This window comes from Cladosporium halotolerans (genome assembly GCF_011745625.1).
Source record: "Cladosporium halotolerans strain TM138-S3 chromosome Unknown Sca8, whole genome shotgun sequence".
Taxonomy (NCBI): domain Eukaryota; kingdom Fungi; phylum Ascomycota; class Dothideomycetes; order Cladosporiales; family Cladosporiaceae; genus Cladosporium; species Cladosporium halotolerans.
In genome coordinates, this window is record NW_027191459.1 from 466703 (window position 1) to 485624 (window position 18922).

At 59.5% G+C, this 18922-nt stretch overlaps 5 protein-coding genes across 5 annotated transcripts; 4 read left to right on the forward strand and 1 right to left on the reverse strand.

Annotated features, from left to right (window-relative positions):
- Positions 1-794: 794 nt before the first annotated feature.
- On the forward strand, positions 795-4247 carry WHR41_03299 (uncharacterized protein; the record flags this gene model as incomplete). Its single annotated transcript, XM_069371905.1, has 1 exon — positions 795-4247. The coding sequence occupies one exon, from the start codon at positions 795-797 to the stop codon at positions 4245-4247; it is 3453 nt and encodes a 1150-aa protein (XP_069231100.1).
- A 783-nt stretch (positions 4248-5030) lies between these two features.
- Positions 5031-7095, forward strand: WHR41_03300 (uncharacterized protein; the record flags this gene model as incomplete). Its single annotated transcript, XM_069371906.1, has 5 exons — positions 5031-5182; positions 5237-5543; positions 5599-5673; positions 5730-6764; positions 6817-7095. The coding sequence occupies exons 2-5, from the start codon at positions 5316-5318 to the stop codon at positions 7093-7095; spliced, it is 1617 nt and encodes a 538-aa protein (XP_069231076.1). The 5' UTR covers positions 5031-5182; positions 5237-5315.
- A 951-nt stretch (positions 7096-8046) lies between these two features.
- WHR41_03301 (uncharacterized protein) lies at positions 8047-10321 on the forward strand (the record flags this gene model as incomplete). Its single annotated transcript, XM_069371907.1, has 3 exons — positions 8047-8431; positions 8492-9565; positions 9624-10321. The coding sequence occupies exons 1-3, from the start codon at positions 8251-8253 to the stop codon at positions 10319-10321; spliced, it is 1953 nt and encodes a 650-aa protein (XP_069231077.1). The 5' UTR covers positions 8047-8250.
- Positions 10322-10421: 100 nt separating this feature from the next.
- On the reverse strand, positions 10422-13774 carry WHR41_03302 (uncharacterized protein; the record flags this gene model as incomplete). The annotated part of the gene is made up of 2 exons (XM_069371908.1): positions 13050-13774; positions 10422-12988 (listed from the first exon to the last, which is right to left on the reverse strand). Exons 1-2 carry the CDS (start codon positions 13663-13665, stop codon positions 10422-10424), a joined length of 3183 nt encoding a protein of 1060 aa, XP_069231078.1. The 5' UTR covers positions 13666-13774.
- Positions 13775-14490: 716 nt separating this feature from the next.
- Positions 14491-16992, forward strand: WHR41_03303 (uncharacterized protein; the record flags this gene model as incomplete). Its single annotated transcript, XM_069371909.1, has 1 exon — positions 14491-16992. The coding sequence occupies one exon, from the start codon at positions 14491-14493 to the stop codon at positions 16990-16992; it is 2502 nt and encodes an 833-aa protein (XP_069231079.1).
- Positions 16993-18922: the final 1930 nt, after the last annotated feature.

Sequence of the window (18922 nt, forward strand, 5' to 3'; positions counted from 1 at the left end):
GAGCAGGCTTCCGCCACGGAGCATTGGGGGCGGCAGCAGAGCGCGATGGCTTCGGATGACTGCGAGCTGAGACAAGGTCGCCCTGCCTGACGCAAGACGCAGGGCCCGAGCTAGCTGCGTCTCCGCTTTGCGGCGAGCCCTGCGCGGTGCCTGTTGGCTTCCCGCTTGTTGACGACCGTGATGATGATGCCGATGATGCGCCCGCCCACCCCTCCGTCTCTTGCTCTGCAACACACCACTCGTCACGCCCACTGCGCCGTCGAGTCGTCCACATTGTCCATACCAGCAGCAACACCCATACCGACAACACCGCTCCTTATCGCCAGCCTCCCCTCCAGCCCACAGCACAGCACCTCCCGCGTCGCCCAGCTCGAGCGCGGTGTGGAGGCTGCCCCGCAATCACCCACGCCCACGCCGCCCCCACCACCAACAGCATCACTGCCCTGGTCGTAGACACCGCGGGTCGGCGTCTGCTCCTCGCTCACCGCACCACATCCAAACCTGAGAACATCACCTACGACGCGTCCTCGCACCATTGTCTGCTTTGCTCAGCCCCATACCACGCCCCCGTCGCGTCCAGTCAGCCGACGCCTTCACTCGGCTTTGTCACGAAGCCGCCGGACTCAGACACGCCGCTCCTCTTCCAGCTGCCCCTCAGCATCCCGTCGCTTGACTCACCTGCCAGGCAAGCAGCACGCACTCGCTCCCTCTTCTTTCGAACAACCACGCCGGCGATAGCAGACTCCACCGCAGGCGTCAACACTCCCAAAGCCCGCAGCTCCCCACCCGGCTGAATGCCCTCAGCCAACGACGCCCTCATCCCCGACCTCGACTCGACCCCGGGCACCACCCCGCCCACCAACCAGGGCCTGCACCCCAGCACCGCGACCGCCACCGCGACCTCGGGCAAGAAGAAAAAGAAGAACAAGAAGAATGGCCGCCAGCCGAAACCGTGGGATGACACCTCCGACGACACGCCCTACCCCAAGTCCGTCACGCCCAGCCCGCCGACCGACCACTTCGGCAGCGTGCGCCTAAGCGCTGAGCCTACGCCACCCAACTCGGAGCCCGAGGCGGAAGCGGTCGCGCTGAGGGACGAGGACGAGCAGGCGGTGGCGGCGTGGGTGGAGACGCCGCCGCAGCCGCCCACGGAGCTGGAGCTGGAGCCGGAGCCGGAAGCGCTCAGGCCCGAGCTCTTGATCGAGGATTATGGGGAGTTTGAACCTACGTTGGATGAAGCGCAGCATGAAGAGAGACCTCCTTCGCCTAAGCCTCCGCCGGCACCGGCTGTCTCGTCTCCGCGATCTCGCAATGCGGCGCTTGCTACCGCGCAAACTCCTCCCGTGTCCGAGCAATCAGTGAAGAGACCTACACAGTCTCGGAATGCGGACTACAAAGACGACAGCAGCCTCTCAAGACCAACGTCGGTCGCTGAAGCTCGACGCGGAGACTCATCCACCCAGCCCCCATCGCCCATGCCGCGCAAGAGCTTCGTCGAGCCCGTCAACCCGCCGCACATGGCGCAAAACCACTATTTCGCCGTCCCTGGCCTGGACTTTGGTCGTGGCGCCGCGAAGTCGGAGAAAGGGGGCAAGCAGGCTGGCTCAGAACACTACTGCTGCTGCTTCGATTCCTTCAGTAACGCCGGGGACGCCATGTCAGCCACGAAGGCCAAAGACGCGCTGATCGTCGGCTGGGAAGGCGGCCTCGAAGTCTACCGCGTGCTAGCAGACAAGATGGAGATCGTGGGCAGGCTCGAAGGACTAAGAGGCGGAGTCGTGGGCGCGAAGATCCTGCCGTGGAGTAGCGCGGACGTCGACACGGTTGCCCCGCGACCTTTGGTAGCGCTCATCGTCCACGGTCCCATGGTAAGCCAGGCTCGCGACCCATCCTCAAATACCGAGTCGCAAATCTTGGACGGCGAAGACACCACCAAGCACTACCAGACGACGGTCGAAGTCTTCTCCCTACAGACGCAGCAACACCTTTGTACACTGTACAAGAGCCTCCCGGTAGCTCTGCCAGAGGCTAAGCTTGGGCAGTTCGCCACCGTGCCTGAACCTGTTGGGGACTTGCGCCTCGATGCCCAAGGCAAGTTCCTCACCATATCGTCTGGCAAGAGCGGAGAGATCTTCGTCTTCGCGCAAGGACGCCAGTCTACTCCCACTTCCCCTGCTTTCCACTGCATTGGCAAGTACTGGACGAGTCTGCAGTCGCGTTTCGATGTCCAGGCGAAACCGAACGGATCCACCGAGCATGTGTCCGGGAGCGAAGCACCTGAGCCGCAGACCTCACCCTTACTCAGTCTCAGCGGTAGATGGCTGGCGTTGGTGCCACCGAGCTCTTCTTCCAAGATTTCCGTGCAGGGTACGCTGGCGCTGTCCGAAGGCTACCAGCAGCCTCCTGGCGTCGGTGGACACCTTGCGCCTCCGCAGCCTGCTGTGACTTGCGATATCGTGGGCCTCAACTCCGAAGGCGTGCTCGCAAAGTTCTCTAGACAGGCTGCTCAAGAGATTTTGAAGGCATCACGCAGGGGCATAGAGATGGGCATGGCAGGGTGGAGAGAGTTCACTCAGCCTTCACCACCTTCGCGGCCCTCTCAGCGAGCGGAGAATGGCGAGGAGGCATTCCCGCCTACTAATGCTCCTGGTGAGGATACGAAAAGAGTGGCAAAGGAACCTGCTGTGGTGGCCATTATCGATTTGGAGCGCCTCATCGACGCAGAGGAGAACCACGCCAAGCACATCCCCCCTCCGCTCGCTTCGTTCGCGCTGGAAGATGGCTGCAACTATCTCTCCCTGTCCACGGACGGACTGCGCCTGCTCACCACGAGCCGCAAGGGCGAAGTCTCACACATCTGGGACCTCCGGCACGCCGCTCACGGTTCGTACAGGCAACGTGACGTCGAAGATGGCGATAGTGTGGTCGGTCCGCACGTCACGAGGATTCAGCACATCGTGAGGAACAGCCATGCTGTCGTGCTCGACGCCGCTTGGGCGCGTGATGGCAACTTCGTTGCGATGTTGACTGCACATGGTACTGTTCATCTCCACGAAGTATCTTCTCGACCTCAGGAACGACCGAAACGACGTAGAAAGAGCACCATAACGGCTCCTACTACCGACAAAGCTGATGCTACCGTCAGTATGTCAGCTGGCATGTCTCCGCCGAGTAGCAACGGATTTCTAGGAGGCATCAAATCCGGCTGGCAGACTATGAGCACTCAAGTCAACGCCATGCGCTCAAACACAGGCAACGATAGCAGGAGTACTTTCGGTATTCCCAAGACTTTCGCAGGGTTCAGAGAAGCGACGAACGCCGGTGCAGCAGCCGGAGGACGAGCCATCGCCCGGGGCCTGAGCCAGGGATACAGCGCCGCGCGCATCGGAGCCGCCGACGTCTGGCACGCAGACGACAATAAGATCAAGCACAAAGACCTGCCCAACAACATCCCCGCCCGCTCCGTGCGCTGGCTCCGAAGCCGCACCGGCATCGCCATCGCCGTCGCCTGCGGCGGCAAAGTCCACCTGTACCCGATCCAGCGCGTCACCCGCCAGCGAGGCGAAACCACTTTCTCCGGCCTCAAGGCCGAGTCCAAAGGCCGCCGCGAATTCGGCCTCCCGCCCATCACCACCACCACCACCGGCCCCACCTCGCAGTCCTCCAGCAGCAGCAGAGCAAACCCCTGCGCCCGCCAAGGCCCCCACGGCTTCTGGGGCCTCCGCGGCGGCGGCGGCGCCGCCGCCGCCACGACCACCACGCACTCCACCCACGCCCCCCCCGCCCCCGACTCCGACAAAGCCCTCTACGAGACCAACCCGCCCTACTGCCCGCTCTACATCGACCGCCGCGTCTCCATGCTCGGCTACGCGGACCCGGACCCGGACTTCCAGGCCCGCGGCCACGGCTTCGCCGACGCGCCCTGGCTCTTCGGCGGGCCGCTGCCCGCCGCGACAAAGCTCAACGACCGCTCCGGCGTCAGCGAGGCGAGCTTGTCGGACGAGGAGGAGGAGGACGGTGGGGTCGGAGGGAACCCGTTGCTCGAGGACGGCGGGCCGAGGGCGCGCGAGGACGAGGGCGTGCAGAGTCGGATCATGATCAATCCGGCGAATAATGAGATTCGGATCGGGTCTAGTCGGAGGAAGGGGAGGAAGGGAAAGGGGGTGAGGAGGGCGGAGGAGGGCGAGTTTGAGTTGTTGGAGGGGGAGGGGGAGGGGGAGGGGGAGGGGGAGGAGGGGATGTTTTGATTTGATTTTCATTCGGGTTGTTGATGACGCGTGCCCTGTTTTGGGGGATGGTGAGGAGGAGTTTTCGGTTGGCAGATTAGGGCCTGGCGGGTTTACTCTATAGAACAAGACTTGGGATTTTTTGTTGCCGGCTGGCGATTGGGAGGCGCTACTTTTGGAATGGGATTGCATGAGGATCGGCTCGATTTGACTTGCATTGGTTTGGTTGGGTTTTTGGGGATGTTTTGGCACGCCACGCACGTACAGAAAGACAGATACCCTGATTTTATTGGCTGTATTGAAATCGCATTCTAAATTGATGAGTGTCTGGCCATCTGGTTTCTTGAGTGATGCCATTTTCTTAGTGCTTATGGGTAGCTTTATGAGACGATACGAACAGCAGTGGAAGACGTTCGCCTATTGCGACTCGTTGCTTTGTGAGGCATATGGCCTCGTGGGCGCGCGGAAGATGGTAGTGGTAGCTTATAGAGGCATCGCCTTAATATCGGTTAAGCAATTACTGTTACTGGTCGTAAATTTTGAGGTATGTAGCGTAGCGCCTTGTTAGCACGCGAAACTTAGTGGAGATAGTAGAGGCATCGCCTCATTGTCGATCAACCAACTTTCCGAACGTACAGAGTGAGGTCAGAACCGAGACCCTACCTGGGGAAGAAACGAGCTGCCTGCTGCTTCCCGTCCCGGCCGCCGAACTTCCTCTAGCCGGAAAGGCACATTTGTGGTCGTGCGCTAAGCTTTTCCACCATTGAAGCCGCACAGACACGCAAGGTCCTCGACCTCCTCACGTGTCGTCCAATACCACCTGCCCACTGCACAACTCAGCTCCATCAGCCCTCCCTCCATCACCGCACCGCTGCCTCGTGCTCCCTTCTTCACTACCTGCATTTTGCCTCATCGCGCTAGCGCATCCATCACCGCAATTCACACTTCCTTCGTCCGTTTGTCATCCAGACCACCTCGAAACACTCGAGCGCACACTGACCATCGCGCAGTCACCACAAAAACTCGAATATCCATCGCGGAGCCTCTGCTTTCTTCACTGTACCACTACTCGACTGCTCCCTCGCAAACATGGCTGCCGAAGTCTCATCCATCCCTGTGAACGGCACCTATGCGCCGCAGCACAACTTCGACCAGCAGCAAGCCTACGCCCAGCAAGCCTACACCCAGGCACCGCCCGCCTCTACCACACCTGCCTCCACCGCGCCCAGCCAGCCTGAGATCCCTAAGGATGAGGTGGGATGGTACTTCGTCGAGCAGTACTACACCACTCTTAGCCGCACACCTGAGAAGCTCTACGTAAGATGCATGGAGATTGTGCTCTGCTTGGATACATTGGCTGACTTGAGCTCAGCTGTACTACAACAAGCGCTCCCAGTTCGTGTCCGGAAACGAGACCGACAAGGTCCAGGTCTGCGTTGGCCAGAGGGTAAGGAACGCCGCAAGACTGTCCACATCAAACACGCCGTCTGACTCCACCTCCAGGCGATTAACGACAGGATAAAGGAGCTCGACTTCCAGGACTGCAAAGTCCGCATCACCAACGTCGACTCCCAGGCCTCCGACGTCAACATCGTCATCCAGGTCATCGGCGAGATCTCCAACCGTTCCCAGCCGCACCGCAAGTTCACTCAGACCTTCGTTCTCGCCCAGCAGACTAATGGATACTTCGTATTGAACGATATTTTCCGCTACATGATCGAGGAGGAGGAGGAGACCGTTCCGGCTGAGACTGTCAAGGCCGAGGAGGAGATTCAGCAGACCCCGGCTGCCGAGAGCGGGTTCCAGGAGCCGCCTCCTACCGCTGAGGATACTGAGCCTAAGACTCTGAGCAGCTCTACCGACAAGGCCGCCGTTGAGGAGTCCGCGCAGACTATGGACAAGGAGCTCGAGGAGAAGGTCCTGAAGGAGCAGCCGGCCGAGGAGCCCAAGGAGGAGGCTGCGCCGGCCGTCAACGGAGCCGAGGAGAAGAAGGAGCAGGAAGTTGAGGCTGAGGAGCCCGCTGCTGCCCAGCCTGCCATTGAACAAGAGAAGCCCCGCGACCCCGAGCCCACTCCTGTCTCCGAGCAGCCTCCCAAGGTCACCAAGCCTGCCGCCGCGCCCGCCGCCCCCAAGGCCCCCATCCCCAAGACCTGGGCCAGCCTTGCCGCCTCCGCCAACAAGAGCGTCGCCATGCCCGCTGCTCCCTCCGCTACTCCGGCCGCTGCCCCCGCGCAGAAGCCTGCTGCTGCCGCGAAGTCGGCTCCCGCAGCTGCTACCGCCCAGACCTCTTCCGCCGCTGCGCCCGCACCTGCAGCTCAGCGTGAGGCTTCCCCCGCCACCAACTCTGGAGACGAGTGGACCGCCGTCAGCGGCAGCCACAACAGGCAGCAGTCCCGCCAGGTCAACGGCCAGCAGCAGGAGCCCTCGCACCCGCGCGGCTACATCAAGAACGTGCAGGAGAACATCAAGGGCCCTGAGATGAAGGAGAAGCTTGCTCAGTTCGGCGAGGTCAATTACTTTGACATTTACCGTGCGAAGGTATGTTGAAGGTCCAGACACGCGTGGAACACATTTACTAACAAAAATACAGAGCTGTGCTTTCGTCGACTTCAAGACCCCCGAGGGCTACAAGAACGCCGTCGCCAACAGCCCCTTCCAGATCGGAGACGAGAAGTTCTGGATCGAGGAGCGCCGCACCAACCGCTCCAACAACGGCCAGCAGCAGTTTGCCGGCCGTGGCAACTTCCAGCAGGGCGGCAGCCGTGGCCGCGGTAACTTCCGCAACGACGGTGGCCGTGGTGGCTTCGGCCAGAGGGGTGGTCGCGGCGGCGCTGCCAGGGGCGCCCGTGGCGGTGCTCAGGCCTCTTAGATCTTCCAAAGAAGAGCCGGATGAAAAATGAGCATCCGGTCACGTCGCGACCACTGGACTCATTCCAACCCCGGCCGCTGGACGACACCGCATCCTTGATTCTTCGAATGTACAATAACGGCTAGACGTCCTTCTTCACGGCCCAATGACTTTTGGAATGCAAGGGGCTGGCGCCGGAGAAACGACATGACTGGGACGAACGAGGGGAGCAAAAGCAGAAACGCCCGTGTGTTACAGGTTTTCATCTTTCCACGCACGTCGCTTCCAGGACTTCCTCAGTCCATCATGGACATTACGAAGGGGAGGCTACACACCAAAAGAACCGGCAACCAGCGAGCGCCTGCTTTTCTTTGAGTTTTTCATCGGAAGGGGGAAAAATGGGGGGATTTGCGCGCGTGGCATCTGTTCTTTTTTACGCTAGCGATCCTTGCTTGTTTCATTCTTATCTTTTCCTCTCGCCTTTGGAATGTCCGGTCCGGTCGGGGGAACGGCTCGTGTGCTCATATGTGTATTTTTACCTGTTCACTAGTTTCCGAGTTGGAGCGTCTAGCTGTAGCTGTAGCATGTCTGTCTGTCTATCTGTTGGCCGCAAGGAGACCGTTCGCTTCTGAGTGCTTGGGGGATTTTGTGTTTTTCTTTCTTGAAAGACTGTTCGGGTTCGTGCTGTTGACGCTGATTAGGTTGATTGTGAGAAGCGCGCGATGGCGATGTTGGATTCTTGAAGGCATTGGTTTGCAGCATGTGTTGCTACTTGCGTCTCCTCATTGCTAGGCATACCATTGAATGGCAGTACATGAATAACTTACTTGCAGCTTGATCTCACAACTCTGGCCTCCGGCGCTTGCTGACCTGCCTTCCACCTCGGTGCAATTCCTCCGTCTCGTCCCCAATTTACCCGGAGGAGCTTCGAGCTTCAACTCCACCTCCACCTCCAGCTCGCCCTTGCCCGCCGGCGTCAATAGCCGACACAGCGTCTCGTGGCCTGCGATGGTTTGCCGACGCGCGAAGAGAGGTGCAGCCAAGGTTCGCGGCGTGCGTGTGTTGTTCTTCATGTAAGAGTAGTAGGTTCCTCTGTCAATCAGTGACACTGTTCTTCGTTTTCCTCCGCTTGTCGTAGGATCATTTCTGGACTACTACGGCGACTGATATAGCGACATGGCTTCCACGGGCAAGGTTGCGGCGGCAAACCAGCCTTTCCCTCCTCACGCTTTCGCGCAGAATCCGCTCAAGGACCGCCAGGATGTCGTCGATGCTTGCGCGGCGCTGCTCGATCCGCTCGAGGCGGGTTTCTCGCCGCAGTGTGCTATGGTGAGAGTTGGTGGGACGGGGACTCGATGTGAGTTGGAACATGTGTTGTGGCTTTGTTTGGTGATAGGCGTCTGACAATTGATCACAGTCGACGAGACAGCAGCACAGATCGAAGGCTTCGCGCGTCCACTCTGGGGCCTGGCGTCGTTGCTCGCGGGCGGCTCGGAGTACGGCAAGACGCAGCTGTTCGTCAAGGGCCTGGCGTCTGGCACTGACCCTGATGGACCGGAGTTCTGGGGCAACATGGAGGATCTGGATCAGCGGATGGTCGAGTCCTGCCCGATTGGATTCACCCTTGCCGTTGCTGGGAAGGACTTTTGGGATCCGCTGAGTGACCGCGAGAAGGCGAATGTTGCCGCTTGGATCGGATCGATGAACGACAAGGAGATGCCGAACACCAACTGGCTTTGGTTCCGCGTGTTTGCTAACCTGGGTCTGAAGGCCAATGGAGCCGCCTACTCGCAGGAGCGGATCTTCGCTGACATGGACCATCTGGATACGTTCTATCGTGGCGGCGGCTGGTCTAATGATGGGCCCGCAGGGTACACACAGATGGACTACTACAGTGGCTCGTTCGCGATCCAATTCCTACAGCTCCTCTATGCCAAACTTGCGAACGACACCGATCCCAAACGCGCCGAAGAATACCGGCACCGCGCCCGAGTCTTCGCCCTAGACTTCGTCCACTACCAAGACCCAGACGGTCACTCCATCCCCTTTGGCCGCAGCATGACCTACCGCTTCGCGACCATCGGCTTCTGGAGCGCCATGGCCTTCGCGGACGTCGACCCGCCTGCGCCCCTTACATGGGGCATGGCCAAAGGCCTACTCCTCCGCAACCTGCGGTGGTGGACGCAGCACCCGCACATCTTCCAGCCCAACGGCATGCTCAACATCGGCTACACGTACCCCAATTACTACCTCGCCGAACCCTACAACTCCCCCGGCTCGCCATACTGGTGCATGCTGGCGTTCGCCGCTCTCGCGCAGCCCGCTTCTCACCCGTTCTGGAGCAGCGCGGAGGAAGCCCACCCATTCACACAAACCCCGAGTCCCATACCGTTCGTCAAAGCCCTCAAGCACCCCCTGCACATCATGGTGCACAAGGGCGGCCACACCTTCCTGCTCTCCTCAGGCCAGAAATGCCACTATCCGCTCAAAGGTCCGTCTCTCCCTCCCACCACCCCTAAACAAAACCCCACCCACCTAACCCTCCGCAGCAACGCAAGCCAAATACGGCCACTTCGCCTACAGCGCCGCCTTCGCCTACTCCGTGCCCACCGGCGGCTACACGCTCGAGCAGTTCGCGCCCGAATCCGCGCTCGCGCTCAGCGACGACGGCGGCGAGATCTGGAAGATGCGCCGCGAGGTGCTCGACGCGCAGATCATTGACCGCGACGGCCAGCCTGTCCTCTACTCTTTTATGCGGCCGTGGCCGGACGTCGAGGTGCAGACGTGGTTGCTGCCGCCGACGGACGAGGCGCCGAACTGGCATTTGCGGGTGCATAGGGTTGTGACGGGACGGGAGCTGATGAGTGCTGAGGGGGGTTTCGCGGTTAAGGGGACGAGGGAGAGGGATGGGAGGATGTTGGGGAATTTTATTAAGGATGGGGAGGGGACGAGGGCGGAGGGAAGGGAGGCGGTTGTTGTTTCGAAGGCGGGGGCGGTGGGCGTGCTGGAGTTGAGGGATGGGGAGAGGAAGGGGGGCGTTTGTCAGGTTGATGCGAATAGTAACCTTGTGGAGCCTAGGACATTGTTGCCGACGCTTTATGGGGATTTGAAGGCGGGCGAGACGAGGAGTTTCGTTTCGGCGGTTTTTGCGCTGCCGGCTGGGACGGAGGGTTGGGAGGGTAGGTGGGAAGCGGAGTGGGAGAGGAGGCCGAAGGTGCCAGCGTGGGTGGAGGAGGTGTTGAAATAGCTAGTGCTTGCAAATGACATGATGATATGAACAGAGCGTTGATGTTTTACATATATGCTACAATTTACAGTACAATTGGATAACTCTTCGTCCAACTCTCTCAAACCTCAACTCCCTTCTCAGCTAAAGCCTTCTGACACCTCCCGCAAGGTGTCTCCGCATCCTCAGCAGTATACTGCCAGCAGCGCACACACTTGCTCATTCGCGGCGGCAGAACCGCCACCTTCGCCACAACCTCCTCCTGTCCATCCACCTCGTGAACCTCCAGTGGCGCTTCAAACCTCCACTCCTCGCCCTCAGCAACCGAAACAACCTCCGACACCCCATCAGTCCACTCAAGCTGCGCCTCGCTAACAACCAACAACGACGCCAGCTCCCCCTCAAACTCCCCAAACTCCTCCGTCAACCTCCTCAACCCCTCCGCCCCATCCCTCTTCGCCATCACAACAACCCGACACGCAAGCCCACTCCCCAACTTCCCCCTCGACCTCGCCTCCTCCTGCGCCAGCTTCACAGCGCGGCTCAGCTGCTCAAACGCCCCAGCCGCAAACTCCACATCCCTCCCCTCTCCCCCATTCGGCGCAATGAACGGCCCCTCCCACTTCCTCCTAAACGGCTCACACTCCCCCTTCAATCTTCCCGGCAAGAACTCCACCATCTCCTGCACCAGGTGCGGCGTCACGGGCGCGAGCCAATGCAGCATCTCGCGCAGCACCGCGAACAGCACGCCCTGGACCTGCGCGCGCTGCGCCCCCGTGCCGGTGTACAGCAGGTCCTTGGCGATCTCGAAGTAGAAGGCGCTCAGGTCGGCGGCGACGAAGGCGTTGAGCTCGCGCACGCCCTCGTGGAAGCGGTAGGCGGCGTAGGAGGCCGCGATGGCGGCGGATTTGCGGGAGAGGTGGTGCGTGATGAGGGTTGTTGCGAAGGGGGTGCGAGTTGAGGTGGTTTGGGGGGATGTGGAGGGGTCGAAGTCCTGCAGCACGCCGCAGAGGAATTTGAGCGTGACGCGGAGTTTCTGCAGGGATTGCTGGATGCCGAGCAGGCCTTGCTGGGAGATGGGGACGTCCTTTGTGTAGTCTGAGGACGCGACCCAGAGGCGGAGGAGGTCGGGACCGAGGCTGTCTTGTTGTTTCTTTTTGGTGCTCTTTACGGGTTCCGCGACGGGGACTTTGCCGTTTTTGCCGGCCTTTTTGGCGGGTTGCTGGAGGAGAGAGCCGGAGACGATTTCGGCGGGTGAGATGGTGTTGCCGATGGATTTGCTCATTTTGCGGCCGTCGCCGTCGAGGATGAAGCCGTGGGTCAGGAGGGTGCCGTAGGGGGCTCGGGGTTTGCTGTTGGGGTCTTGAGTGGCGATTGCGGTGAGGAGGGAGCTCTGGAACCAGCCGCGGTGCTGGTCGGAACCTTCGACGTATACGTCTGCGAGAGGTTTGTTATCTCGAGGGGCGAGTGATGTCCATGTAGTGCCTGAGTCGAACCAGACGTCCATCGTGTCTTTTCCTCGAACCCACTTGCCGGGCTCTAAGCTCGGATGGAGCCAAGACGGATCGTCTCTGGCATCCGAAAACCAGGAATCGGATCCACGCTCTTGGATTACCGAGATGATGTGGTTGATGCTCTCATCGGTGATGCATGCTTCGCCTGTCTCGACGTGATACAGAGCAGGAATAGGCACGCCCCAAGCTCGCTGGCGAGAAATGCACCACTGGCTGCGTCCCTCAATGAACGCTTTCAGACGGTTTCGTCCGCTCTCCGGGACGAACTTGACGTCTTCGATAGCGGTGAGTGCGCGATCTTTGATCAAGGAAACGTCCGCGAACCACTGTGCCGTCGCACGTGTGATGACAGGTTGTTTTGTTCGCCAATCGATGGGGTTCTTGTGTGAGAAACTGTGCGCGACGAGCAGGAGGCCGAAGTCGGAGTGTATCACGTCAGGATCTTGAAGCAATTCAAGGACCTTACGCGCTCCCTCCTTCTCGGCAAAAAGTCCAGTCAGTGATCGAGGAGCTTCGCCAGCCTCTTCTCCTGTGGACGATGATTGCTCCGGAAATGCTTCGGCTGTGAAGCGACCTTCGTCGTCGACAGGGGCGAAAGCCGGCCCAATGCCGTATTTCTGGCAGACCTGGTAGTCCTCCATGCCGTGACCTGGCGCCATATGGACCAGACCCGTTCCAGATGTGGCTGTGACGAAGTCGGCGGAGACGAAACGAGATTGTTGTTTTTGAAACACGTTGAGGCATGATGGCCTTCGGTCGTCGTCGAGCTCGGAACCAGAAATACTGTCGACAACGTAGTCGACGGTCGTGCCTTCGGGAAGGAATGAGAGTACATGCTCGACTCTGTCCTTGGCGATGAGGTACTGGTCGGACTGCTCGCTGCGCGGAGTATCCGGCTGGTAGATTTTGATGACAGCGTATTCGATGTCACGGTTGAAGGCGATGGCCTTATTCGCAGGCAGAGTCCATGGCGTGGTGGTCCAGATCAGAGCGTTCATATAGTCGCCGAAAACACCCTTGCGCCTCTCCAAAGCCCGCGGCAGACTCACAAACGGCATCTTCACAAAAGCAGCTGTACACTTGTGCTGGTCATCGTATTCCAACTCAGCCTCAGCGAGCGCAGTTCGAGACGAAGGAGACCAATGAACGGGGCGGTGATCGCGGAAAATGAGACCTATCATACCAATCAATACCTGCTCTATCTGTGCATCTACTATAGTGCAACCCATGCTTACCCTGCTTGACCATCTCCCTGAACACGCCCAACTGCCTGATCTCAAAGTCACGGTCCATGGTCTTGTAAGGAGTGTCCCATTCGCCCATCACGCCCCAGCTGCGAAACTCTTTCTTCTGATCTTCAATAGTGCGACTGGCGAGCTGGCTCGCTTTGCGCCTGATCTTGAGCGGAGACATGCCAGCAGCAGCCGCTTCGCCCGCTTCTTTGCCCTGAGCTGCCTGGTTCTGCTGCAGAGCCTTGAGCTCAATCGGCAAGCCATGACAGTCCCATCCAGGCTGGTACTGGACGCGCTTGCCGCTGCCCAGCTCGGAGCGCACGATGATGTCCTTCAGGATCTTGTTCAGAGCGTGGCCGGCGTGGACGGCGCCATTGGCGTAGGGAGGACCGTCATGGAGGACGAACGTATCCTCCGCCTTTGCCTCGCCGTCGTTCCCTCGCGCATCGCGCTGCCATTGGTACAGGTCATCGGCGCATCGCGTGCGGTACGAGTCTAGCTGGGTCGCGGTCGGACGAGCTGGGAAATTGGATCGAGGGAGGTTCAAGGTCTTGCCCCAGTCTGGTCGTGGAGGCTGGTGTGCCGCCCGGAGTATGCGTGAAGGGAGGAGGCGGAGCATACTCGGGTTGGGCCTACCGTTGCATGTTCTCGTTCGGTGATGGGATGTGCGTGCATGCTGCCGAACGTCGGCATCACGAGAGAAAGTTGGCGGCAAACCTTCCTCAGACTGTGGGCAGGGCAGGGATTCAGGCGAGCTGTCGCAGCCTCGGCAGGGGATCAAGCATCAGCAGAAAGACGACAACGAGCCTCTGCCAGCGCGACACGTTGAATAGTGAACCTGCGGCTTTGACAGTGATAAGGGCGTATTTCGAGAGCCACTCATATCATCTCGGCGACCTCTTGGGCTCAGTCTGCATCGCGGCCTGGTGGCGCATGTACTATAACCGGCGCCGGCTGATTGGGTCACGAGACAGTACGTATCCGTCACCTCGAACCTCCTCCGCATCCTTCCAGGTAAGCATGTCTGGCCTGAGAGGTGCTGTTACAACGAACACGCCTTCTCGTGGTTGATATCTTTCTCCCCTATTCAGTGTATCTATTTCCCGAGTCAGGGTAGAGATTTGCCCACCGAACGATAGGCGGCGTCCGATAAGGATCGCGGCAATCCGCCCTCTCCACATTCCCCACGAACGGAAGGAGGGGCCATCGCTTGGGCTGGCATCAACGTCAACATCCCACCGCCAGCGCTCGCATGCTGCTGTTGCCGCCATACACTGCGGTGCGGCCCTGCATATCCTACCGCCGGTAGCCTTGTCGTCAGACCACGCAACTTCAACTTCCTGCTCATCACCACGTCCACCTCGAACTTTCCCACCTTCTCAATGTGACCACTTCTGCCTGCGATAACGCTGTTCGCCGCAACCACCCACGTGCAAGTCCTACCATGAGCACGTACACTCCACACGACGGCCGGACCCTCAAATCGAAGAGACCGGCTGTCAATCCACCTCCTACATCGAACCCAGGTCATTCCGGGCCAACGACCTTCTTTCTGAGAAGCGAGCGTGACTTGGAGAAGAGCGCGCAATCAAGAGGCCGCAAGATGCCGCAGGAAACCCAGCAGACCGGGGAGGCGGCACGTCCACCATCGGCATCCTCGAGTTCGATGCATGATAGCACATTCGGTGTGCAGAGTCTTGAAGATGCGATTAGTGAAAGCCTGTGCTCGGAAAGTACATGGCCAAGGGGCGATAGCGCAGAGCAGAGCACAACCCACTCGCCCCAACATACAAGCCCTACTGCTGGCAGGAAGCGCAAAGTGAGCTATCCGCCGCACCCGAGGCTTGTAAATACCACTCGACGTCAAGTCTCCTCCGAGCTGCCATCGACCGCCGGATCGTCAGCAGCATCACCAGTGTCTCTCCGTTCTTCCAATTCTCCATTTCGCTCACATCTCCGGCGAACATCAAACTCGTCACTTAACCTCAATCGGCCTCTCACACCTCTCGGTCTTAGCCCAAATCCCGAATCAGGTCTGCCCGGTACGCCTCGCTCCGAGTCGGTGCAATCGTTTAGACTGAGTGATGAGGAGGCCAGTGTGGCGTCAGAAACGAACAGCCAGGCAATACAGTCCTCGAGCGGCGACGATGACGATCAAGTGTCGGAGCTCGATCTCGGTCAAGCACGGGAGCCGCAGTTGGTCATGCCCAGTATTGCCATGCCGGCGCGGAGACCATTCACGACTCGTGGCAGGAGTATGGGACGGCTCAAAGTCATGGTCGTTGGAAGAAGCGGTACTGGCAAGACCAGCCTCATCAAGAGCATTCTCCGCAGTTGCGAGGATATTGTTCACGTCGACTCTACGCCTCAGAACACACCAGATCAATCCATCGCCACGGCCAGGAACACAACCTATGAGGCAACCAGAGACCTCATCGAGATCCATGCCTCCTCGAGGCCATACCCTCTATGGTGGTCTGACATGGAGAGCAGCCGCGGCTTATGGCGCAGGAAGAGTTTTGGAGAAGGCATACTCGAGCGCAACCTTTGCTTTGTCGACACTCCGGGCATCAACAACGAAGGTTCAATCGATCGCATACTGCAAGAGATCGAATCCTTGCAGATGATGAATTCTCGTATCGAAAACATGAGCGACAACCAGCTGCTGAACCTGTTCAGCGGCGAAGGCGGAACGTACGTGGACGTTGTCCTTTACCTCTTCGATCCAAGCTGCGAGCCTATGTCCAAATCAGAGCAGGCTTTTGTCAAGGAATTAGCACGTCGAGCAAACCTTGTACCATTAATCGCGCGCGCAGACGAGCATGAAGCTCAGGATCTGGAGAAGCATCGCAAGGCAGTTCAGAGCACCTTGAACGAAATCAATGCGGAATGGTACTCGATGGTTGATCTCAGCGTAGGGGCAGAGGGGTTACCTGTGCTTGAGAAGACCACAGACAACTCCCATCTCGAACCATTCACAGTCTCCTCCGCTCTGACCGACGATTCTGAAAACATGGACGCCAGCCTCCTGATGGCCTCTGACTACCTGCAGCCCCTGGCCCCAAGCGACCTGGGCCACTTCCTCGACCGCTTCCTCAGCCCCTCCAACATCTCCCGCATGCGCCACTCCTCCGCTCGAAAATTCCTCTTCTGGCGCCGCACCCACCTTGGCAACCACATCAGCCTCCCCAAGCAAACCCTCCTGCAATCTCCCACCTTCCACCCAACCCTCTCGCAAAACAGCAGCCCACACCTAACAACCGACACCGGCTCCCTCCTCTCCGACCCAAGCAAGGTCCTCGTCCCCTACCACAGCAACGCCCGCGCCCCCCGCTCCCCGTCCCCTTCATCCTCTTCCGCCTTCTCCTCAACCAACAACCCCCCAAACCTCACCCCCTCAACCAACGCCCTCGCCAACCACTCCCGCAACCCCTCCGAACCAACCTCCTTCCGCCAACTCCGCCTCGCAAAATGGGCCCAAGACCTGCAGCGCAGCCTCGCCAACGACCGCAAGCGCTACCACCACCCCGCCGCCGCGCCAGAATGGCCTCTCGAACCCCACGCCTTCGAAGCCGAAGCCGAAGCCGAGGCCGAAAACGAAAAGGCCCTCGTCGCCCACCACCAGCGGGAGCGTCCAGGCCGCGGCAAGCTCGGCGGAGAGATCGCCGTCATCGACCCCCTGGGCGTTCTGTCTCTGGCGCAGGGCGTGCGCAGGCAGGGGTGGGCTGCGCTGAGGGTTTTGGGCGGGGTGGGGTTGGGGGGCGCGGTTGTTTGGTGGGTTTTGGGGCGTTGGTGGTGGGGGGAGGTGGTGGGTGAGGGGTGGTGGTTTGGGAGCTGGGGTGGGGGTGGGAGTGGGAGTGCCGGGGTTGTGGGGACGCCGGTGGCGGTGCCGGCGCCGGTGGGGGAGAGGGGGGGTTGGGACGGGGTGGGGTGGGGGAGGTGGTGAGGATTTTAGGATTGGTCTGAGGGGATGGAGGAAAAAGGGTGTCGTGAGCGTGTGGGATGGGTTGATGGGGATGATTTTTTTTCTTGTTAGGAGACGAAGGGAGAGGTGTTGGGACTGGGGCTGAGAGATTGGTGTTCACTTGCTCTGTTTTTCATTTTTCATTTTTCCCCTCCCCTCTTGTTGTTGTTGCTCTTGGAGATACCATACTGTACCCCGTCACATCTTACCTTTCCATCTCACGCCGTGATGTACAGCAGCAGTTTCAAACTAGGTACCTCATCGCATCGAATCTCCCCCGGCCACAAGCTGTGCGGAGCCACCGCGCAGTCCTATCAAAGTCAACCCTGTACACCCTCGTCCGTACCACACAGCAGTCGGCGGTATCCTCGAACAGGCGCTTCATGCCTCACATGGAAGTCGGCTGCTACATTTGAAATCGACGCGAGCGCGCAGATAGAGAGACACGGCCTCGGCTCGGTGAGCCGCCCCAAGTGCTCAGACCGTGGTAATGAAGGTTCCGGGCAAGAGAGCTGGAATGAGATCTCGCTCGCCCGAGCAGGCGCGTTTGTCTCATTTTTTTTTTCTTCGCTTGCACTCTCCGAAGGGCTGCCGAGCAGATGTCACTACTGTCGCTCTCGTCAGCTGGTCTGCTTCGCTTCGGACTTCGACGTCGCGTTCCGGACGAGGATCGGGGCTCCGCCGTCACGGTTTTTTCCCTCCGAGCAACGATCTTGATCGATGTTCGCGCGAGTCAGTCGGCCGACGTAGAGCCTTTGGCCTTGTGTGCTTGTGCTGTATGCGATCTATTTAGTCTGAGACAAGCGCGCTTTGGCGGGACGTGTGACTAGCAAGGATAGGTAGGGTATATAGCTTGCAGCCTGACTATATAGGAATCTCAGAAGCTAGCATTATTCCCGGTGAACTGAGCAGCCGAGATACGTATGGATGTGCGTATCGGCGAATGCGGATTAGCTGGCTGAGAATAAGATAGCGCGTTGGGATCTCAGCTGGCGGGCTAGTTGGAGCGTGTTCCCGACCAAAGGATAGTAACAATAGGGCTTTGCCCGCTGTATCCTCACGAGTTGGCGGGAAAGTAGTCAGGCGTGCCAGGGCTGGTTGTTTTCCTGCGGCTGAATAACAGCAATTTGCTAAAACGCGGTACGGATGCGGAGCTATTGTAGCTATGGATACCTACCTAGGTACTCTGGCTGTGCCCTAGCTATATTCCTCGACAATTAAGCTCGGAGGCGTTCTGGCTGGATTGCTGAGGCTTCGTTCGAGAAGCATGAGGGAAGCTACACTTGCTGTTTTTTTTTTCTGTTGAGCTATTATTCCGCGGGATGAGGTGCTACTGCCGTGTGTTCTGCTGTGTGATTTTGGGAGCTGGGGGCACACAGACCGAATTTTTTCCTTTCGTTCTTTCATGCCACCCCTGCAAGCAGCTGCACACATACGGTAGCTGCATGCATGTCCCACACGTGGTCTGGCAAGCCTTGCAGCAGGCGGGCAAGCAGGCAAGCAAGCAAGCGGACGGACAGACAATGGAGGTCCTGAGGGTTCGGCGGGCGGGCAAGCTTTCACCGTTTCGCGTATCGCCGCATGCTGCCTTCAATAAAGAGGGCTATTGCCAATGGCGTCAAACTGCTATAGGCAAGGTCTCACAACAGCACAAAGCACTTCTGCTCACGCCTACCGTGACGAGCACACGTCTCGCCGCGATCGCACTGCCGACGCTCGCACGCGGATTGATGCCCGCGCTGGAGTCCGATCGGCGGGACCCGCGACCCACGGGCAAGCTGCACGTGAAGCCGCGTGAGGACGTCGCTGCATGCGGGCATGCGAGATACATGCTACTGTGGATGCACGCGAGGCCGGCGGCGGCCAGCGTGGTGGAGCACAGGCCCGCGCTTTGCTGATCGCAGCGGAGGCG